General features: G+C 36.3%; 1 protein-coding gene across 8 annotated transcripts in view; it reads left to right on the top strand.

Moving 5' to 3' along the window:
• The window catches only part of LOC116177299 (serine/threonine-protein kinase NLK), an 87,291-nt gene that overhangs the window by 40,797 nt on the left and 24,997 nt on the right, over window positions 1–21,497 (top strand). For all 8 annotated transcript variants that reach the window (XR_004146647.1, XM_031496233.1, XM_031496232.1 and 5 more), the window contains 2 exons: window positions 16,274–16,403; window positions 16,462–16,517. Coding sequence is in view for 7 of the 8 variants with exons in the window: in XM_031496233.1 (XP_031352093.1) it covers window positions 16,274–16,403; window positions 16,462–16,517 (186 nt within the window). In the remaining variant the exon portion in view is untranslated. The remainder of the gene's footprint in view (window positions 1–16,273; window positions 16,404–16,461; window positions 16,518–21,497) is intronic.

The following is a 21,497-nucleotide window of genomic DNA, read 5'->3' as shown; positions in this document are numbered from 1 at the left end:
AATGTGGTTATTAAAGCAAAACAAAAAAAGTAAAGCGTTTCGATGACCGATTGAATTCGTGCCAGAGACGACGCATCCGTCCAAATAAGAATTTCGGGTTAGAGACCTTCAATTTTATACGTTTCCCCGACCACAAATCAGTTCTGCACCAATGTCCCTGCAGCTAACCGAGCAATTTTAGCAGAACAATAACTCATATGGTGATTAATTAGGTGCTAATTAAATGCTCTAATTATATTGTTTCTCGTGCGTTGCGACCTTTACTTCAAATACAGTCTCCAAATTGATACTTTAATTATAAATGTATTGCGCCCTTTCATTAAAAAGTTATGAGCCTCCATCATATTCAAACTAATTGTTACTATCGATCAAAGCAACTCGCGTACTTGCTTACCCTTTTTTGGAGCAAATATGTAAACATGTAATAATTAAAATCAGTTCGAATGAGTTGTGTTGGAAATGCTGGTTTTTGGAATAGATATAGAAATTTTGAGATAATAAAAAAGGTAGTTTGTTACACATTTTTAATAGGTGGTCAAATGTAATTAATTTGGTACATCCATCGGCTCCAAGAGGCATCCTAAATAAATAAATAAGAAATAGAAGCATTCTTTCGAACAAGTGGCGACCGTGACAGGACTCTTTTAGCGATGAGTTTTAAGGATAAAAGGAAACATGAAGAATGAAGTGCAATTCCTGACTCAAGCACAACAGCATTTGAACTCTGTGTATTTGTGTTATTGACCAGATTCTTCAACAGTACTATCGTGGATAAAACGAGAAGACCATTGGAAACCCGTTATCTGGAATAGAGTTGATGAAATTAGACGTTTTTCCTGTCCTGAAAATTGGTTTCGCGTTCCTAGTGATATGAATCCAGCAGATCTTCCATCAAGAGGCTGTTCACCTAAAATTTTAGCTGATGGAAAATGGTGGGAGGGTCCCAAGTGGCTATACACTATACAGAGTGGCCCAACGAGAAGTATACAGAGGGCTTTTACGGCATTAAATTTAGGAATTTCGAAAAATCTTCGAACACGTTAATTTTGTATTCGAGGGGGACAACTTTTGGAATACAAATCACGAACCCAAGTCTTCACCCCTCTACGTAGGGAGCTTAACCCCTAAAATTTTAAATGGAATCCTAAGGCAAATGGCACATTATTTGAAAGCCAATTTAATCGTGAATACTAATCTGCTTCGCTTTTTAAATTCTATTGATTCGTTTCGGAGATATTCGCATTTGATATGGTTTTTTCTTAAAAAACCAAAACAAATGCGATCTAAGTCACCTTGTATTAAAAAAGGTTTAAATTGTGCAAAAAATAACAAATAACTTTAAACACAGAACATTTATTTCAATAAATGCTCGAATTGCCTTCCGCCTGCTTCCATGCAATAATAAAGATTTGCTTCAAAACGCTGCCGTACATGTTGCAAGATTTCAGGGGTAATCTCTCGAAATTGTTGAGTTATACCATAGTGTATTCTATTCTTACAGTATGGTTATACGTGCTCGCAACCCTTGTAATGTTCCGGACGGAGTAGCATAAACTTTATTCTTTAAATATCCCCACAAGGAGTAATCTAATGGACTTAAATCAGGGGAAAAAACCATTTCAAATGCGAATATCTCCGAAACGAATCAATAGAATTAAAAAAGCAAAGCAGATTAGTAATCACGATTAAATTGGCTTTCAAATAATGTGCCATAGGATTCCATTTAAAATTTTAGGGGTTAAGCTCCCTACGTAGAGGGGTGAAGACTTGGGTTCGTGATTTGTATTCCAAAAGTTGTGCCCCTCGAATACAAAATTGACGTGTTCGAGGATTTTTCGAAATTTCTAAATTTAATACCCTAAAAGCCCTCTGTATACTTCTCGTTGGGCCACTCTGTATTATAAATGATCTTTTACTTGTTTCCCTTATTTCCTCAGAAATTTCGTTTTTTTCCTCGTCAACTCGAGGGAAAAGAATTGGTCAACCCTGCATGCGAAGCAGGGGGTTATAATTGCAGTGGCGTAACAGTGATCTTGCAATACCATTAAAATTGTGATAATGGTTCGGATGAATTTTTTTCTGAAATTAACAAAGGACAAAACGGAGCAAAAATAGTTCAGGGCCATCTCCTTGAATGATAATAATAGTGCATTGAGAAAGTAAAATTGCCCACAGCTGCCCATTCTACCTGCGGAATTGTTTCTATAAACCTTCAACCTTATATAATCCACATTCCCCAAATATCGCATTAGTGACAGGTATTGAAACACCACTACGGTAATGGCACCCCCTAAACGTCATTAATTAACAAAATGCTGTTGCGCAAATTTCAAATTTAACTCCATGGCAGAATAAAAATCTCCAGGTAGATCTGGGGCGCAATTAAGTCAAAAGTCGTCGAAATGCAACAATGGAGGGAGAAAATCGTCTTCGATTCATTAAAGCACGTGCCCACGTATTTTATTTAACCCGTTGTTTAAAGCGCATCGCGGCCTTTCATTAACGCATCCGCGTCTGGTTCGATGGCCGGGTAAAGTGTCAAAAAAGTTCTCTTCGTATACGTTATTTTATGGTACTAATGACACTATGAATAATAACTTTTGATTTGGATGCCATTAGAGGAAACTATTTCACTTAAATATCGTTTTGAAACCTTTTTACAGTAAACAAAAATGTTTACGTAATTTCCGGTATAATTGTAGATTAAATATGTCTATTTCTGTACGGGACGCAACTGATGTGATGTGTACGCGGCCCAAAATATTTGGGAATCCTCGCGCACCCGGACGAAATCGCAAAATTTTCTTAGGAATCTGTATTGCTAACAACCATTACGTATTTATTTATTTATTATCCAATTAAGTACCATTTGCGACACTCCAGTTAGTCTGTTACATTAGCCTAATCCTAAAAGTAATTATATTAATTACAGGATGCAATTAAGTGACTTTCCTTACGCTGAATAATATCCGACCAACTTTTTTTTAGCGAAATGAGTGTGCGATCATAAGATGTTTTATTCAAATGAGGCGAGTATTAAAAGACAACGTATTCAATTTCGTGTTAATTTTGGCTTTGCGAGTACTCTCCTCCGACAAACCCTTTTCGAGATATTCGCTCTTAAAGTGTTGGCATCACCAATAGATAGATTTCTTCCAGACGTCCCAATCGCCCTTTCTGAGTACCTACATCCGACAATCTGTTCTTGAAATATAAGGAATTATTTATATCCGATAACGATGAGGGGTTGAAGAGGAGGACTCTAGAAATTAATTCCTCTCATTGAGACCTTTCATTAGAGTACCATGAAAGATAAAACTAGCCCCCCCTCCCCCTCTTTTGAAAATGAGTCAGAACGAAGAGCGATGGTTGGTAGAAAACAGAGAAATGAGACCTTTATTAGATTTTAATTAAATAAAATTATTTTCTACCCCTGGAGTAGGAAAGTTGTAGTTTGTACAAAGCTATTAATTTCGGTAAGAGTTTTCATGAGAATACCATGAAGGGTAGAATGTGTGTTGCCCCCCCCCCCCCCCAAATGTTTAAAAATTTCACTTGCTACCACTAAAGGCATGCGTATGCAAAATCTGAAACCAGTTGGATGTCGTATGTAAAAGTTATGCATCCATTTTACTTTCAAAAACAGCAAGGACTAGGAAACCATTCCCTTGAAAGTAGTTCAAAACCAAGCGAACAGGCATGCTGAAAGACGGGCGGACGGAATAAATTGGTAACGCTAAATTCCCTGGAGGAGGCGCAAATAGAACGATTACGTCACTGTGCGTTAGTGACTATGTAATCGTGAAATCCAAGCGCTAAGTCCTAATGCCTATATCAAAAGCGACATGATTTAGTTCTGCTCTTGTGTAAACAACGTAATGTAGACGTTATTTCGGTTTAAACACAAAAACAATGACGGGACACTCCGTATATGCGAAATATTTCAATTTTGAACAGTCAATCGGAAAATGGTGGGGGGGAGGTTGTATTGTGTACGAATAAGGACGGAATTGGTTTATTAAAGAGTGACCCAGCTAGTTCATGATTTCGAACTTTCTGTCCGTCCATCCGTGTACATGATAACTCGCGAACGGTTTTGAATTTTTCAATTCTGTTTTCAGTAATACGTAGACAATAGTCCAGGAACTAACTGAATACATTTTGGACTGCCCGTCCATTTGTGTTTGTAGCTCGTTGTCTATATTGGTCTGAAGCAGTTTATTTAATCGCAAAACGTGAAATTGTGTGTTAAAATGTAGGCACATCTTGCCGTTTGCGATAAGAGTTTTCGTTATCACACAAGGTTTAATTAACGGAAGATGCAGGGTGTTCAACTAATTATAATTGGCGTTTTATCTATAAAAACCTCGATAAAAACTGGAAGAAGGAGATTTACTTATTTTATCATGGAAGCGGTATTTCGTTCAGTACTGGAGACAACGAAAAAAGCGGCTTGTTCGCGACGGTTGGAAAAGAGTGTACGTCTCTTTACGCTTTGTTTGAGTTAAGCGTTTGTCTTGAGTTAAGTGCGCCTGTTTATCAGAAACCTGTACGACCAGATTATTTGGATTATTTAAAAAGAAGAACTTAGTAATTTTAAGACTTTTTAAATTTTTAATGATCAACCGCTTGCGTGCAGGGGTAATACGCCAAAACAGGCTGTATCTCTGCTTTCTTTCTTTCAGGAATTTTCTTTTCATGTGTGTCGAAATATTTTTGTTATTGTCAATGAATTAATTATTGTGTTTATTCAAATCTATTGTGCGATCCGCATAGTCTTTCTCTTCTCGTATTCATATCAATATCAAAGTGTTATCGCGGATGTTTTTTTTGACGAAAAGAAAACGGGTGTTTAATTTTATTCGAAAACGCAGTTGGAAGTGGATAAGAAATTCTTTTAAAATAGGCAAGGAAGACGTTTAATAACCAGACACCATACAGGATGAAAATTCCAATTACATGGCACTGGGGCTCTGAACAAACATGAGGACTTAAGATCTAATTTAATTTATTATTGCATTTAGGCAGGCATTTAGGGTATCGTGAAAAAAGTCGATATCATTCACTGAGGTGAACTTATTTAAAGTGATCAAGATCTTAATAAGTGGGGAAGTTGTGTTGCTAACTGCAAAAATAGTATTATTTTTCCTTAGCTTTACAAATGGACGTTAATCGTGGACGTAGACAGTTTTACCGTTATTAAAATTATTAAATTATTTTGAAAAGACGGTCAGTTTTGTTTAATTGTAAAGTTTTGTGGAAGAAAGTTAACGAGTGTTTAAAGAGATGTAAGTCATCGTAATAATAGTGAATGTTGTAAGTTGATTTGAAGTTTATGAAGAAGTAAGTAGTAGGAGTTTTTTATCATCAATGGGCCAAATTTTACATCACTAATTACAACGAACCCCGTGTCGTCTAAATAGAGATTCTGCTATAATTAAAGTTGAGGAGTGGAGTTTCGAAGCATTTTCACCTGGTGTTGTGTATTAGTGCGTCTAAAATCGCAGTACGACTGGAGATTTTGGATTATGAACATTTTAAAGTACATAATTAAGATTTTCTTTAATTCATTTGTTGTATCGGTGGCATTTGTTTTGCTGACCCTGAGCGCCTATTTTTCTTTCAGCTTATTTGATTGGTTTATGTCGAATAAATTTGTTCATCTGTAAATGGTGGGATTTGTTTCATCAAGCCCAAATTAACCTAGATAGGAGTGATCATGTTCAATTTTTATACAGGGCGTCCCAGGAGGAATGAGCAATATTTTGGGGAATTAAAGTAGAGGTTATTTGAAGACAAAAACGCTAGTAGACTATATTTTTATTCTCGACCGTCTTTTTAGATTAAAATATACAGTATGTGCATTTAAAAAAATGAGGTTAGGTCCGATAACTTTTTTTACCTGCCCTGTATACTTATTTTGAAAACGTCAGATTATTCAACCATCTTTATAAAAAAAACATCTCCTTTAATTAAGGAAATATAGGGCAATTGATAATATTATTCTCTTCAATGAGCGAATATTTTCAAATTTTAATGCACAATCTAGATTTTTGATCACTAGACAGATATACGACCTCAAACCCAAAATCAGCAGTAAAGGTCGCGACCGAAAACATATCCAAGATACTGTCAAATTCATTTTGATATTGTACCTGTTGATATTCTGATTGAAATGATGGAGGTCCATTTTTTAAAATGATTTGTAGCAATAATTCCAGATTTTGAGTTCCGATCGACATCGACGAGTTTTCTTCCAGTATCGAGCATGATTTTCCGGAAAAATGGTTTCCTTCGGAGATTGCGGTCCAATATTATCAATCAATTTATGAGAAATATTACGTTTTAACAACACACGCACATGCTTCATGAAATTAAAAAATTAAATTATCCCAACTCAGAATATTATGCACAATGTTAATCAAGAACGGATAAAGACAGGGAATTTTCGCAATTATAACTTCCCTTCAACTTTAATTAGTTATGCGGTTATTGAGGTAACTACGGCTCCCATTATTTTTTATATAAATTGAGATATAAATGGGAAGTTTAGTGCCAGATAGCTTTCGATTTTTGACAACATTAAAGATTACAGCAGGCTTTAGCAGATACCTACGAAAATGTATAAGGCTTCAGTTTAAACTAATGAAGCTTGTATTCAAGTAATTAATTATACGGGAGTAATGAATGTAGTGTATATGACACCAACTTCATATTCAGGATAGAAAGGGTTTTAATCCTTCTGGCAAAACGTGCCTTCTAGCCATTTCATCTCCCTTATACGTTTGTTATTTATCAGGCGCAGCCGGCTAAGGGTTGACATAACGCACCATACTCTTATCTCATTTTCAACAAATTTTAAGTTTTAAGTGGCCGATTTACCGAGAATGGGAGCGAGCGCGTGCCACCCCCTATTCCCTATGTCGATGGCTACCGATGGAAAAATCCCTTGATCAGAAACAAGGAACGTCGATTTCATAATATGGTCGTTCACTTATTCATACGGAATTGTCAAAATTTTATAGCCTATTGTGCTAATAAATTAATTATACTCGCTTAAAAGGTATCAGCGTTTTATTGTACGCTGTTGAATTTCAAACGTGCAATAATCAAGCACCAATTTGGATCGTAAAATTACCTAATGGTAACTGCCACTAGACGAGCCTACTGCTATAAAACACAGCGTCCAAAAGTTTGGGTCTTTTGGGCATTTGGGAACTGCAAAAAACAACTTCTGTGTAAAACATATTGCGCCAAAATTAAACTTCATTTCATTATTCTTGTTTAAACAATCTACTTGCGTTCAGTGAATAAAATTGCCTTCTCCAATTTGTACACAAAATTTTATAGGTTTTGAGTATAAAAAAAAAGTTTAATTAATAAATAATAAGCGTTCACTTAGTCCCCATTTGATTTTTATTAGTACCTCGGAAACCAAAAAGGGGCAGACCGTGGACATAAAAGCAAAAGCATGAAGGGTACACGATTGACAATACCGTCGTTTCAGTAAATGAGAAAGTGTCATTTTTGGGGAGGCTAGCCGTTATTTAGCTTCCATTTGAATTTTCGGAAAATTCCTAAAACCGAAGAGCAGATACTAAAAAATTGGTTCGTTGTTGAACGAATGTGGGGCTAAGTGGACAAAGTAAAGACACAGTAAAAGCTAATAAAACAGTGTTTTTTTGGGGTTAAGTTTTTTCTGATTAGAATTTAGCCGCTTCAGTTCATTAGGCATTTTCATTAGTGAAGTAGCCACCCCTGTTCAACCTTCAACGAATTCTTTTGCTAGCAGGTTTGACGATCGTAAATCTTAACGGTGTCATTCAAATGAGGGTGCTGCGGTGAATCAAATCCGTTTTGTCCCCAAAAGTTGTGCTCCGGAATGTTACGCAAGTAGATAGCTACAGTGAAAATATGAAAAAAAGTGCATAATTAACCTTGACTAATAAACCTTGAATTAAATCTATAGCTTTCCCATGCGTATTAGCTTCATTGTCATAGTGGATACGAATTTCATTACAACACCAATTAAATGTTGTATAAGGTAAAAGGGGAATTATGTAAAAGTTCTTTTACGATTTCGTTCTTCTAATAGCCCGCCTCCTACATTTAACAATTTTCGCACGCAAATTTCCCGGAAGGAAACTCCCATGAATGTATTAACGCGCGAAACGCTAATATTTTTCAAGCTCTAATGTACGATTAAGCTTCCCCATATTGATTACGTCCATTGTTACTTAGCCTCATCGCCACTAAATATTTGAGCGAGCAGTAACCTGAGACTAGGTCGCAGGTAAAAAGTTGTTCTTAAGAAATTCGACATATGGGCAACGGTATTTTTTCCAAAAACTTTAGGGGCGGATTCGTAAACCTTGAAGACTGTGAGAACCTCGGAGCACTTCACATATTTTACACAGTTTCATCTTGTCGATATTTACGGGGGCGTTTTATCGTTAATTTAAACGCTTTCCGATATTATCATCGAAACTGATGCCGAAAGACAAACAAGAACTAAAAGGCGAGCTTTTGAGCCGATGTCAAAGTGAAAATTGAAAATCTCTGCTAATGGCTAATTTAATTAACTAAGCCTTCCTTCTACCTTTAATAAGCTTTTGGAAAATGTCTATTTGTTTTTAATTTATTCCTGTAGATTAAGGGTTCAGTTTGATTAATGTAACAAGCGTATACCTACGTATACAGAGTGTGGCATATAAGTGTGTGCAGAAATATATGGGGGTTGAGGCGAGTAAAATAAGCTGAGGATATGGGACCGAAATTCCCAAAGCTTTAACTTTTGTAGCATCCATAACATTTGATCTCATTACTTTAATTAGAATACCTACGATAAAGTACAAGAAATTCGATATCCTCGTAAATTTAAAAGCAGAGATAGCTTAATAAAACTCCCCGTGGGGAAGCCCTGCATGGAATAGACTTATCTAAATGATTGCAAGTAGAATTTCACCAATTACTTTTAATGGCTAAATCGTATTGTGGGTATTATGGATTCGCTCTAATTGCTCATTCGTTTATGAATACATTGTGTCCAAGATAGGGATGTCTATCATGGGTATCTCCAATCGCGACCCCTCTTTCTTGTGTCGACAATAAAAGCTCGAAGTATGAGAAGTACCCAAAAACTGAGTACTATCTTGTGGCGGGTGAAATCCACCGAAATGCGAATTGCGGGTGAAGGGGATGTCAGAAGTAGGTACCGGCAAAGGGAACGTGGTCGTCCCCGACAAAATCTTACTGTTGGTGGAGTCAAAACTTTAAACGCGAATTGCGGGTGAACGGGACGTCGGAGGTGGGTACCAACAAAGGGAGTATGGTTGCCACCCAAAAAGATATTAATGATGGTGGACGTTAAGAAACGACGAAGACGTAAGAAGGGGACTAACTGAGTAAATTTTGAGGTCCCACAAGTCAGCATAGCCATTTTAGAAAAATGAAGGACGAAATACATCAGAATTATAGGCTGATTATAGGCCCTTGAACAAATTTTCATGCGGTATTCTTTAAAGAAAAAAACTATAGCTCTGCTGGCTAAAGAAGAAGCTAGCTGACCACATTTGCGATTTGCTTCGAAGACGAAAAATTCAGATCACAAAATTATAGGCTATTTATAGGCTTTTTTTAGACACTACAACAAATTTTCAGACAGCATCCTTTAAACAAAAAAAAACTATCATCCAGATCAGTTTGATTTTGCCCCTCTCGGAGATGTAGTGGATAAATAAAAATTATTTATTTATTGTCTATTTATTGTCCCTCTCTTGTTCTAGGCCCTCAACGGGCTTTCGCCCAATTAATATATTTATTTAAACTCTAACTTATATTTCAAAAATCCGATACAACTGAATACCAAACAATCCTCAAGATCTTCACACATACATCATTTTTACAATACACCCTAAGGCAGGGGTGCTCCCACTTGAACTGCTGACGATCTACCTGAATGTTGTTAGACTCCGATAGATCGACTCTGAGAGGATGCAAGTATGTGTGAAGCAGGATTGTTGTCTACATAGGTAGGGCGTATCGTGGCGCACTTTGCAGAATTTCATGAAAATACTGTACATAGAATTAGTTAATTAGTGGAAACGGCAGAATTTAGTTTTCCGCAAAATCCATTTTCTTTAAGTCAAGGTAGGTGTAGATCTGCTCTGAAAATCGCAAATGTTTCTCGAGATCGACTCAAAAAGTACTCGAGATCGGCCGGTCGGTCGCGATCGACCGTTTGAGCACCACTGCCCTAAGGGGTTGATTCTGTCCCACCTGATCAGCATAGCTTGTAACACAAATTTTTTTAAATGGCATTAGTTTTACTTTTATTTGAGGTGCCTGCATACAACATTTCATTTAAATACCTTAACAAATAAAAGAAATCCGACTGTGCATGCGCAAAACCAATTTTTTGATTTGGCATTAGTTTCACTTCTATTGGAGGTGCCTAGAAACAGAATTTCATTTAAATATATTAACAAATAAAAAATTAGGATTGCGCAAATACAAAAGTTGTTATGCGCATGCGCAGTATTTGTTCGCATTTGCATAGTTGCCTGAAGTTTAAGGAATATTTACTAACACAGAAAACCGGACATTCATATGTTCTTTGTAACAAGAGTTAGAAACCCTTTTTGGAGGTCTGCGCAGTTTTTGGTCTGTAACTATTTGGCCAGTTGGTCTACGTAGCCGAAAAACAATTGTGAACTTTGTTATATCCTGAAGAACATGTGTATATCAATTTTTAAAGCGATCGGACGTTTCTACACAAAGTTATCGTACACACTGACAGACAGACGCACAGGCAGGCAGCAATACAAAATTATAAACGATCTCGAGGTTCGTTATTAATATAATGAGACGAATAATTTTAATTTTTTTTTGTACTTCTGTCCAATTCAGGAATATCGTTTCTTCTCCTATAATACAAGAGAAGATGCATAGACAACTCAGACACTTTTAACATTACTTTTTTTAAAACCTGAAACACAACAACTTGCTATATATTTGATTTATTAGTAAAAGAAAATTCAAATTTCAAATACCTACTTGACAGATGTCTCCAAACAGGTGGAACAATCCCTAACATTAAAGTTACTAGAATCTGGTAACTTCCGCAATTTTTGGGCAAAAAACATGCGTTCTCTCCCTAACACACGGGCCCAATGGATTGCGGTACTTTCTAGTTTTAGTGACGTATAATGGAGATACAGCGACTGTATACGTACTGTATAGAGGCAGTTTGGTCATACTTTGGTGTTGTTTTTTTATTGGTATGTGGGATATCCGCCATATTTTAAACAAATAAATTGGGTTGGCGGAAATTCACTTGGAATCCAAGGTGATCAAGTCACAAACAGTTGTGGCAATAATATTGTAACCATAGAAAAATGCCAAGATCTACCAATTCAATTAAACCGATCAGCTTAATGAAGAATATGGGAAAAACATGGCGGATATAGAGCATATGACCACACTGTCTTTATACAGTCACTGTTAATGGATCGATATTAATTACAAGGCAAAAATTTTGGGCATGCGCATAACGTATCGCACATGTGATCAGCTAGCTTCTTCTTTAGCCAGCAAAATCATAGTTTTTTTGTTTAAAGGATGCCGCCTGAAAATTTGTTGTAGTGTCTAGAAAAAGCCTATAAATAGCCTATAATTTTGTGATCTGAATTTTTCGCCTTCGAAGCAAATCTCACAAGTGGTCAGTTAGCTTCGTCTTTAGCCAGCAGAGCCATAGTTTTTTTCTTTAAAGGATGTCGCCTGAAAATTTGTTCAAGTGTCCAAAAAGGGCCTATAATCAGCCTATAATTCTGATGTATTTCGTCCTTCATTTTTCTAAAATGGCTCTGCTGACTTGTGGGACCTTAAATTTTGGTCATTTGGACTTTGTGTCCGTCCGTCTGTGTATGTCTCCCGTTGTCTATATTGGTTTAAAACGCACTCACTTGAAGAGCGATTTTGCGGAAATTTTGATGGATTAACAATGGAAACGTTTATGTCGAAGTTTATGTGCTTACTTTTCCGTCCGTATATCCGTCTGTCCATCAGTTCACACTGCAGTTCAGTTTCTTAATATCCATATCTATTCTCCGCAGGAGAAATTCGAGAAGCGTCTGCCAATTTCATTGTCGAATTAGATTAGCCTAGGAACATTCGCTGTACAGCAATTTCCGAGGCAATTTCCCATTGCCTGTGATAATTGGTTACTTACTCTGGAAATTGGTGTAATCGTAAAGCAAAGACTGAAAGAAATTTGTGGTTTTTCCAATGTACCATTCGAATGGTTAAAAATAGGTAAAAGTACGTTCTTAAATTAAATGCCAGTTTCAAGAGTTGTGAAAATACATAAGAAATGAACACCGCGATCTTTAGGGACACCTTATACATATGAGATTAAATCTCGTAGATACTGAAATCTTGACCAACTTTAGACCAACCTTCCGGCGAAGGTTACCTACTTATCGCTAACGCTCTGGTAATAAGGGCACAACGTTAATTTACTGCCGGCGTTCGTCATATTTCAAATTGGAATTTAGTATCTCCTCGTGAATGCGGTATGTGCTCGGATCTCATATTCCAAGTTATTAAAGATGTCTAGCAATTATTTACTTCGTGTCAATAAACGTCTAGTCTACGCAATCGATTTCCTACGCTGACATACGCGAGGTCAAAAGAATAAACGAGTCATTTTCCGAAAAAGAAAGAACTTTATTGGAAGGTTTTACATAAATTATCATAAAAAACGCATACATTAATCTCGTCCTTGATCGAAAGCTTTATTTCAGTTAATGATGATGTTATGAAAACATCTCGGTGTAATTCTTCCGCATAATAAATCTTTTTAAACGAAATTTGATACATAGGCACTTGGGATAAAGGAAAATCAAACGCCAATTTCAAAATTTGGATTTGCGCATGCGCAGTACCAACTTTTTTATTTATGGAAGAATTTAAATGAAATGTGATACATAGGCACTTGGAATAAAGGAAATCTAGCGCCAGTTTCAAAATTTTATTTTGCGCATGCGCAGTGCCAACTTTTTTATCTATGGAAGCATTTAAGTGAAATTTGATACTTAGGCGCTTGGAACAAAGGAAAATCTAACATTAGTTTCAAAATTAGGTTTGCGCATGCGCAGTTCCAACTTTATTATTTAGAAAAGCATTGAAATGAAATTCTTCTCATAAACTGAAATTGAAGTAGCACGTCAAAATGGATTGCCCATGTGCAACGCTATCTTTCATATTTGTGGTCGGATTTTTACGATTTTAACAGAAGTTGCATCTTACAAATGGGAAATGAATGCAAGTGGAAATGCGCTTTATGTAAATCGTTTACGATTACTTTTTAACTTGTTCAGTTTATATTCAGCCCCCCCAAAGTGAGTCCATAACAAAATGGGTGGGATATGTTGCAATGTTTCCATGAACGAAATCCGAAATCTAGTCGCTTGTATTGGTAGTGGTGCACCTCAGGGATGGATATGGAAACCACTTGTGTTACCACACTGACTTCTTTATATATTTACTCCAATAAATATTACACAGAATGGCATGGTATAACTTTGGGATTTTTCATTATCAACATTCGTGTACATTACGTTTGTTAAGTAGTTTATCAACAGTTTTTTCAGGTTTTTTTTTACGAAATACGTTTGTAGTAATCACGCAGAGATGGGAATTGGGAAATGGTTATCGTGCTTTCCTCACACCTCCTTCACGCTATCTACACATCTCCTACACGCTCCCTTCGTTTCTCTTAAACATGTCCTCAAGTGAAAAAATAGGATTGACTGCCCAAGATTTAGCGTTCACAAATTTACATGCTCTTTTACCGTCGCCAAACTCAAAGTCACGTTTTCGCGTTGTCACCAGTATTAATTTAAGGAAACGTCTTCCACCATAATATACTCTCCTTCTTTACGAATTTGCAAATCAATCGCCAATCACAACGAAACGCGTCAAATGTCCCCACTTCCGTCGACGTGAAACGCGTATTGTTTAACAGCACCAAACGTACATTAATTAAATTTCTTTTGATAGAACACTTTTCATCGACAACGATAATTTTTACTTTTAACCCTTACCTAAATTGGGCAATTTACAAAAGCTATAAAATTCAAATGAAAAAATTTCGCATCTAACAAATTTCCAAGAACAAGAACAAACACTGAGATACAAATTTAAGTAAAATAAATCAACTTTGTGTTTATACGTAAAACCCCCCAGATTTACTTAATACATTGAAATGTTCTACAGGGCTTCACGTCATTATTTTTGGAGCGGAAATAACGTCTACGTGACGTAGTTTACACAACAATACTAACTCCCAACTAAATTTTCAGAAATTTAAATACTCAAGCAAATTTGGGGAGATTACCTAACCTCAACGTTAGCTTGCTTTTGAAATAAACCTTTTAACTCTCTTTGTAAAAAAGTAATGACAGTGACAAAAAGAAAAGAACAAAAAAATTAATCCTGAACTAAAAATTTTTGCTGTCCAGATAATTAAATTTTTCTTCGCAAACAATGCAACCAATGATTCAAAACAAGCAAATTTAAATCATTTAAATTTTAAACAGTTTAATTCACCGCTAATTCGTACTAAACGGAAAATATAAATCGTCTTTGAATTCATTAACGTAGATATTCACCGTCTGCACCTTGCACCCTTCCAGTTATCCATCTATTTAGGCCGAAGTGTAGGATGTTGAAAAATGGCTTCGTCCTTTAGTCTGTCCGTCCGCTCCTCCTGTACTCGCAAAGACACAAAGGAACGTCTAAAAGATACGTTTCTATTGATGGGGTCGGGTCTTTAAATGAGAGAAGAACTTCGGACCAAACAAATATTCAGCCATTTTAGTTGAAACATTTTCCAAAACTAATTCGGGGTTCGTTATTTTCATATTTAAAGATCCCCAGATACACATGTTCGTCGTAATCAGCTTTTTGTGCGTCTCCTGATCTGGAGATTTTAGAAACATCAATAAATATAGCGCTTTGGCATTTAAAACGAATACTCTAGACCTAGAGTTCTCCGCTTAAAATACACTGTGTCCAAGATAAGGATGCATATGATAAGAATCTCCGAAACCACAGAAGATAGCACTAAGGTCAAATAAAAAAAATTAAAAAAACTTTCTCATTGCCACTTTTTGAAGGGCAGTCCGATGTTTCCCGGGAAAATACCTGGGAAAATACTAATTGTACATATGCCACTTTTTGAGCTCTACAAGTCGTTGGGGGATTTTCAATAGGTACAATGTTTCATTTTGGGGATATCATCATCAACTTTATTTTTTTATATGGCCCGTAAAAAAAGGAGGTACAAACTGTATTGAGGATAATTTTTTATTACGATTACAACGATATACGGCAAAAAAAACAAAAGCTGAAAACTGTTGGTTTCAACAGGATGGTGCACCCGCCTACATCGCCTTAATCATGCGAGAATACTATCGGACAAATTTCCTGGAAAATGGAATATTTGCCAATAATTTTTCAAAAGAACGTGAAAATTTACTTTAAACAAAATTAATTAGAAGTGGGGCATCTATGGTGAAACAGAAATTTTAGAGGATTAGGGAGAAAGTATTTCCGCTACTGCCTGAAATATTATGTAAATTGGATGCGTAATTTTCATGCGATCAAACGACAATTGAGTAATGACGCATCTGCCTACAATTTACATTTCCTGTAACTGAATTCCTCGACGAGTACGAGGAAAAACGTCTACGAACCAAAAAATCGGCAGGTAGGTACCTGAAGAAATGAATCGGAAGTGACGTAGAAATTTTTGGTACCCTTACTCATATGAAAGAACAAAGAAATTCAAAAAAGACCTTGAACCAACCTCGTTTAATCTACCTTGGAATGATTCAAGTTCAACATCCTCGTGGTAGCATCAACTAAATTTAAAAACAATTCCGTTTACAATAAACAAATAGTGTGCATACGTATAAGGAAAGAGACGTTATCGTTAATTTCTTTTTAAATAATTATCGCGCTTAACCTCCCATTATTTATGCTTTCATTAAGAACACTGACTGGAATTCTAATTAGCCTTCAAATAGCGGATAGTAAAAGTTTAATACACTCAAAGGAAATACTATTTATTTTTGATGAGGTTTTGGTAAAAATTGGAGACGGGCACCTGACCTCATTTTCCCAAAAGAGGACTAACTGTATCGAACGGAAGTTAATGAGCTTTCTGTCGCTATTGTGCAATTTTATTGATAGCTCTTTTTTGTTGCAGGGCGGTAACGGACCCACGAGACGGCAGAAGAGTGGCACTGAAGAAGTTACCAAATGTGTTTCAGTCGCTTGTGTCATCGAAGAGGGTTTTTAGGGAATTGAAAATGCTGTGCTTTTTCAAACATGAGAACGTAAGTGCGCTTTTCTTAGGGTCCCCAAAAAGTGAGTACATTTCTGACAATCTTTCAGGTATTATCAGCTTTAGACATTTTACAACCTCCACATCTAGACTTCTTCCAAGAAATGTATCCTTTTTTAATTTTTTGCGATATTGCGAAAAGTGGGTTAACCTTGTCTAATTCTATATGGAAAGAAGGTTTCGCTATTAACAATAGTCGTTTCTGCAATTTCCAGCCTTCGTTAGCTTTAATTTAAAGGTCTTACGTTTTTTAAAAAATTGTAGGTCGCCATTTAAAAATCGCACGAAAGTTTCACTTGCGCTTTTATTGTTGAGGATTTATATAACTTTTCTTTTCAATTTACACAATACGGATTTTGGTATTAAACATAATTGTCGAGTTTAGAAAGTGTGCAACCATTATTTCTATAAATTTCAAGCGTGAGAATACGACGAAGCTTGAAACCTTGATGGCTGCTGTCATCTCGGTCTTTTGCTCATATCCAAGAGTTGTCAAGCGCCAATCGTCCTTTCGCAAAAAGGTTAAAGTTACCTTCAATAAAATCATTAACGTTCTCTTGCCTAATATTCTTCACTATAGCGTGTCATGATGCCTATTTATGAATCATTTGGTTTCTTGGATAAACGAGTTCATTAACTATTTACCTAAAATTGATCAAATTCTAACTTTCAAGTGGTAAAAATACGAGATTTGCCAGTGTGCGAGTAGTGCAATGTGGATTATAAGATGCTTGGGGGAACAGAAATAAGCACATGCACACACTCACTTTTGTCATGCATGTACTATTTTCTTTCTCAAAATACTGCAGTGATAACTGATCTATTCTATAATTGTACTCTTGTATTTTAAAAGTTACGAGCAAACCACCATTTTATTAATACGATCGTTTGAGGTTAACAAAAATGGAAAATACTTGGTTAGCTGATCGCAAGTAGGAGAAAGCTTCATTACGTAAAAATGTGCACTTTAATGTTCCTTATTGAATTTTTCTAATGTGTCATTTAAGATGATTTAAAAAAAAAACGCACCACATTTGCACCGCGGTTGAAAAATTTATTCTTTGAATTTCCACCAAGAATATCATTTATTTGAATTTGTATGATATGTAATTCCCAAATTGCAACTTCAGGAAAATCGCGCCCTCAAAAAAACTTTTCGCCATCTTTGCCATAAGATCCACTTGGTATTCCTGTTGATTTCAATGTCTGTGAGCAAATGATCAATTAATCATCGCCGAATGACACTAACTAATTAACTGCATTTTCTTTATCCGCCACTGAAATTAAAAAGAAAAATTATTGAAATTAAGTTGTTGAGGGAAAACATCCCCGGAAGTCTGGTGGTAGCGGTACCTCAGAAAATGAAGAAGCTACTCAAATTCAGAGGGGAGGCTGAATTCACCTAGGTGTCTGTGGGGAACCATTGAATGGAATATCCTCCAGGAAAGAAAAATTCAATGGTTCCCCACCACGCCTAGGTAAAATCTTGAAATCTTTCCCCTGAGTACCAAAATCTCCTTTATTGTACTGTATCCTAAAACGTGTACCTCCCTCAACCGTGTCAGTGCTGAGGGTTGTACACGTTTTGAGGAAAAACATCCCCTGGAGCCTTGGGTACTTCCAGCAAATGAAGGGGTCACCGAGGGGTTTTTCCCTTATACATGATCGTGGGTGTACACGTTTTGGAAGAAAAACCGCAATCAATGCCTCCAGTAAAAAGTAAAGACAGTTCTCAGATTCAGGAGGAAAGTTCAATTCACCGAGGGGTTTGTGGGGAACCATTGAATGGAATATCCTACAGGTAAACAATTCAATGGTTCTCCTCTGAATCTGATAACTTCCGTCATTTTTACGGGGGGTATTCGCCCCCCCCCCCCACAGTCTCGGAAATGAACCAATGTCATCATTTCAGTATGGAAAAGTTTAATTGAGAGGGGGGGCATTTGTATTTTTAAAATAATTAAGACATAAAGGCACAATGCAGCACAATTGAGGCACAAGATACAAAAAATTGTGTTCATTGTTGGGTTAGCGCGGGGGGGGGGGGCTAAGTGAACAGACTCAATTTTAGGTATTTGGGCAGGTGTAAGTAATTATTTTGGTTTGTAAATAACCCTCTCCCATAAGCGGGATTTTTTGTCTAATTAGGAACTAATTATCTATGCGCCACCGAAATTAAGTTTAGTGTCACTTTGTGAGATTGGAACATTTTTTTGGTCGCCAATTATTAATGAAATAGTTAATTTATAGCGTTTTTGCAGTGGTCAGTGCACTTAGAACTTCTCAGATTGGAGACTTATTGCCAATAAATTCGATCTCGATGGTACAATCGTAAACGTTCTGTTGATAATTAGACACCAATTAAGCTTCGTTGAAATTAAATTAAGAACACTGACCGCAACATACGTACAACAAAATTGTTCCGAATTAATTTTTTCTAGCGTTGCATTTGAGAATTTGAACTATTCGTCGTTGACAGCACAATTTTAGATTTAATTAGGCGCTAATTAAGCTCTCAAATTTTTGCGGCACTGGTCCAGTTGTGCGCTTACTACTGCAAATTTTCTGCTTCATAATTATGCTTTTTTGAGGTAAAACGATTGCAAATCGTGTTATTAATTGGACAGAAATTAATAATTATTTTGGGTTGTTAATGAAGTTTTTTTTCTTGCATCATAGTTATGACATGGACACTAGTTATGCGCCATCGAATTTAAATTTAGCATCGCCTCGTGATTTTTTGGTGATAATGAAGTATAATGATTGGGGCGTAATTAGCATTTATTAAAAACTCGAGCTTATTGCGAATTAATTTCTTCGTTCTTTCTTTCTTGAGCGCTAATTTTGCGTTTCAAGGACATCAGTAGCGTAAAAGTAACGAATTCATTGATCTTTAATCCTAGATGATTTAGGTTGTTTGACATGTCACTTTCTGGTGTTCCTGAACAGTTATTTATGTTCAAGAGGTGAAAAATTTCACTACAAGGACGCATAAATGCAATTAAAAGGCACAAATTTTATTCCAACGGGATAAAGCAGCTCCAGTGGAGAAATGGAGCAAAGCAGATCAATTATTGTTATAAGAGCGTTGAACTTAATTCAACGGAACATAGTGTTTTGAAGGCAATTTTAAATGACCCTCCTACGATCCATAGCACACATTAGGGGGTGGAGAAAAGTAAGTGTAGAAGATTCAAAAACTTCTAGTTTTCCTGGTGTTATCGTTTGAAAAACGTCTAAACACATTAGTTCAATGCCCAAAAATTGAATGGGGCGCAAGAACATTTTGACCAAGGGATGCCAACTTTGTTACTTAGTATTGCTGCAGTTGAAAAAACTTTAGTTCGAGAATGGAAACAAATGATCTAATTAACATGAAATTATCATATTTCATAGAACGCATAAACTTCCATCTACGTTTCTTTATTTTTCCTACTTTCTTCAAGTGTAGAACATATGACGCAGATTACTCGTGACACAAATTAAATTTCTCAATGCAGTGACGACTCGTACCAGTGCAGGACGTTATTTTTGCAAATTCCTCATTGTTTTATACCGAGGTCGTCTCCATTAACACGATCCAACAGTTATCACACTGTGGTCTATCCGAATGCCTTGGCACACAAGATTGTAGAAATAATTTTGCCACGGCCACTTAACGAAGTACGACTACCACAGTTTTGTAATCTGATAAAATCTAATCGATTCAGGACATCACGTGTTTCAGCAACGTTTTCAAATCAACGCAATTGAAATTTATCCTTGACGGGAAAACAATAGAATTTTTTCGTGTTATATATTTTATAATCTCATTACGTATATCTAATAAGTGCGGCATTCCGCCCTTATCTAACGCTCGTCATTGCACCTTTATCGCGGAAATCGGACCCGTTTATCTGTCACCTTTAACGTGTAAATGAACTTGCTGGAATAATCGTGTGGAACGTGTTGTTAACCTTGGCGGTGTTAATTTTCAAGTTTTTCCCATTTTACTTTGTTCGAACAATGAGCTTTGTGTTCAGTATACGGGGTGAATCATTTTCGTCATGGGCCGAAAATTATCGCGGATTTTCCGAAGGACTCACGACTCACGGGAAGGTATTTCATAGAAATTTTCTAATTTCCACTTGCACATTTTTCGCACGAAACGAAGGCGGCGAGGAAGGAGCTTTGGTGGTTGCAATTTTAACGATGCTACGTGTACTAATTAAGTCCACCATGTTTTTTTAATTGTGCCAGAAGGAATCGGTGGTATTCACGAAAACACAGAAGAAAGAGGTTGCTCTTTCTCACCGAAAGTCAGCTGACATAACTTTTTACGATGTAACCGTGATCTCATGCTGAATTAGCATTTGTAACCAAATAGCTCTAAATAAAACGACTAAATATGAGCTAAATTCCGAGGAGTAAACCACTGAGCACAAGTGTACACCAGAATTCGGAAAGCGTAAACGAATTCTAGAATTCCAAAAAATTCCATCAGATAAAACTGCAAAATAATTCCATTGAATTCCAAAAAATTCACAAATTCCATTTAATTCCAGTGACTTTCAAAATGAATTTCAATTACCTACTTCCAAAATTAAAAAAAAAACAATTTTATTGATTTCCAAATAATCAATTAACTTCCAAGCAATTCCATTGACTTCCAAGGAATTCTAGTGACTGCCAAAGAATTCCATTGAAAATTTTAAGTTTGGCGTTTGGCGAGTGCCAACAGAAGTGACTACTTCTTTCTCGTTCGCCCACTCCTTTTTACCGCGAAGTATCATAGAAATAAGACGATGAGTAATAAAGTGTATATACTTGAAGCGTCTCGTGAAAGATGAGATGAATTTAGTCCCTTGCAAAATATACAGTCATACCGAGCGATAAGAAATATTCATTTCAAAAATGCTATATAAATTCCAGGCGAGTTTGCAGGTGATTATATAAAAATCACCAAAAAGTAAGCCACAATCTACACCATAGTTTAGTAAAAGACTAATGTAATAATGTTACGAATTCTATAAGAATCAGAATTCCACAGTAATTGGCCCTCGCTAAATTCTCCTTTCGCCCCAGCATCAGGATCTCATAAAACCAA

Source organism: Photinus pyralis, unplaced genomic scaffold (assembly GCF_008802855.1).
Source record: "Photinus pyralis isolate 1611_PpyrPB1 unplaced genomic scaffold, Ppyr1.3 Ppyr1.4_LG7, whole genome shotgun sequence".
Lineage (NCBI taxonomy): Eukaryota > Metazoa > Arthropoda > Insecta > Coleoptera > Lampyridae > Photinus > Photinus pyralis.
The sequence above is the reverse complement of the archived record's forward strand: the minus strand, read 5'-3'. Positions and strand labels throughout refer to the sequence as shown.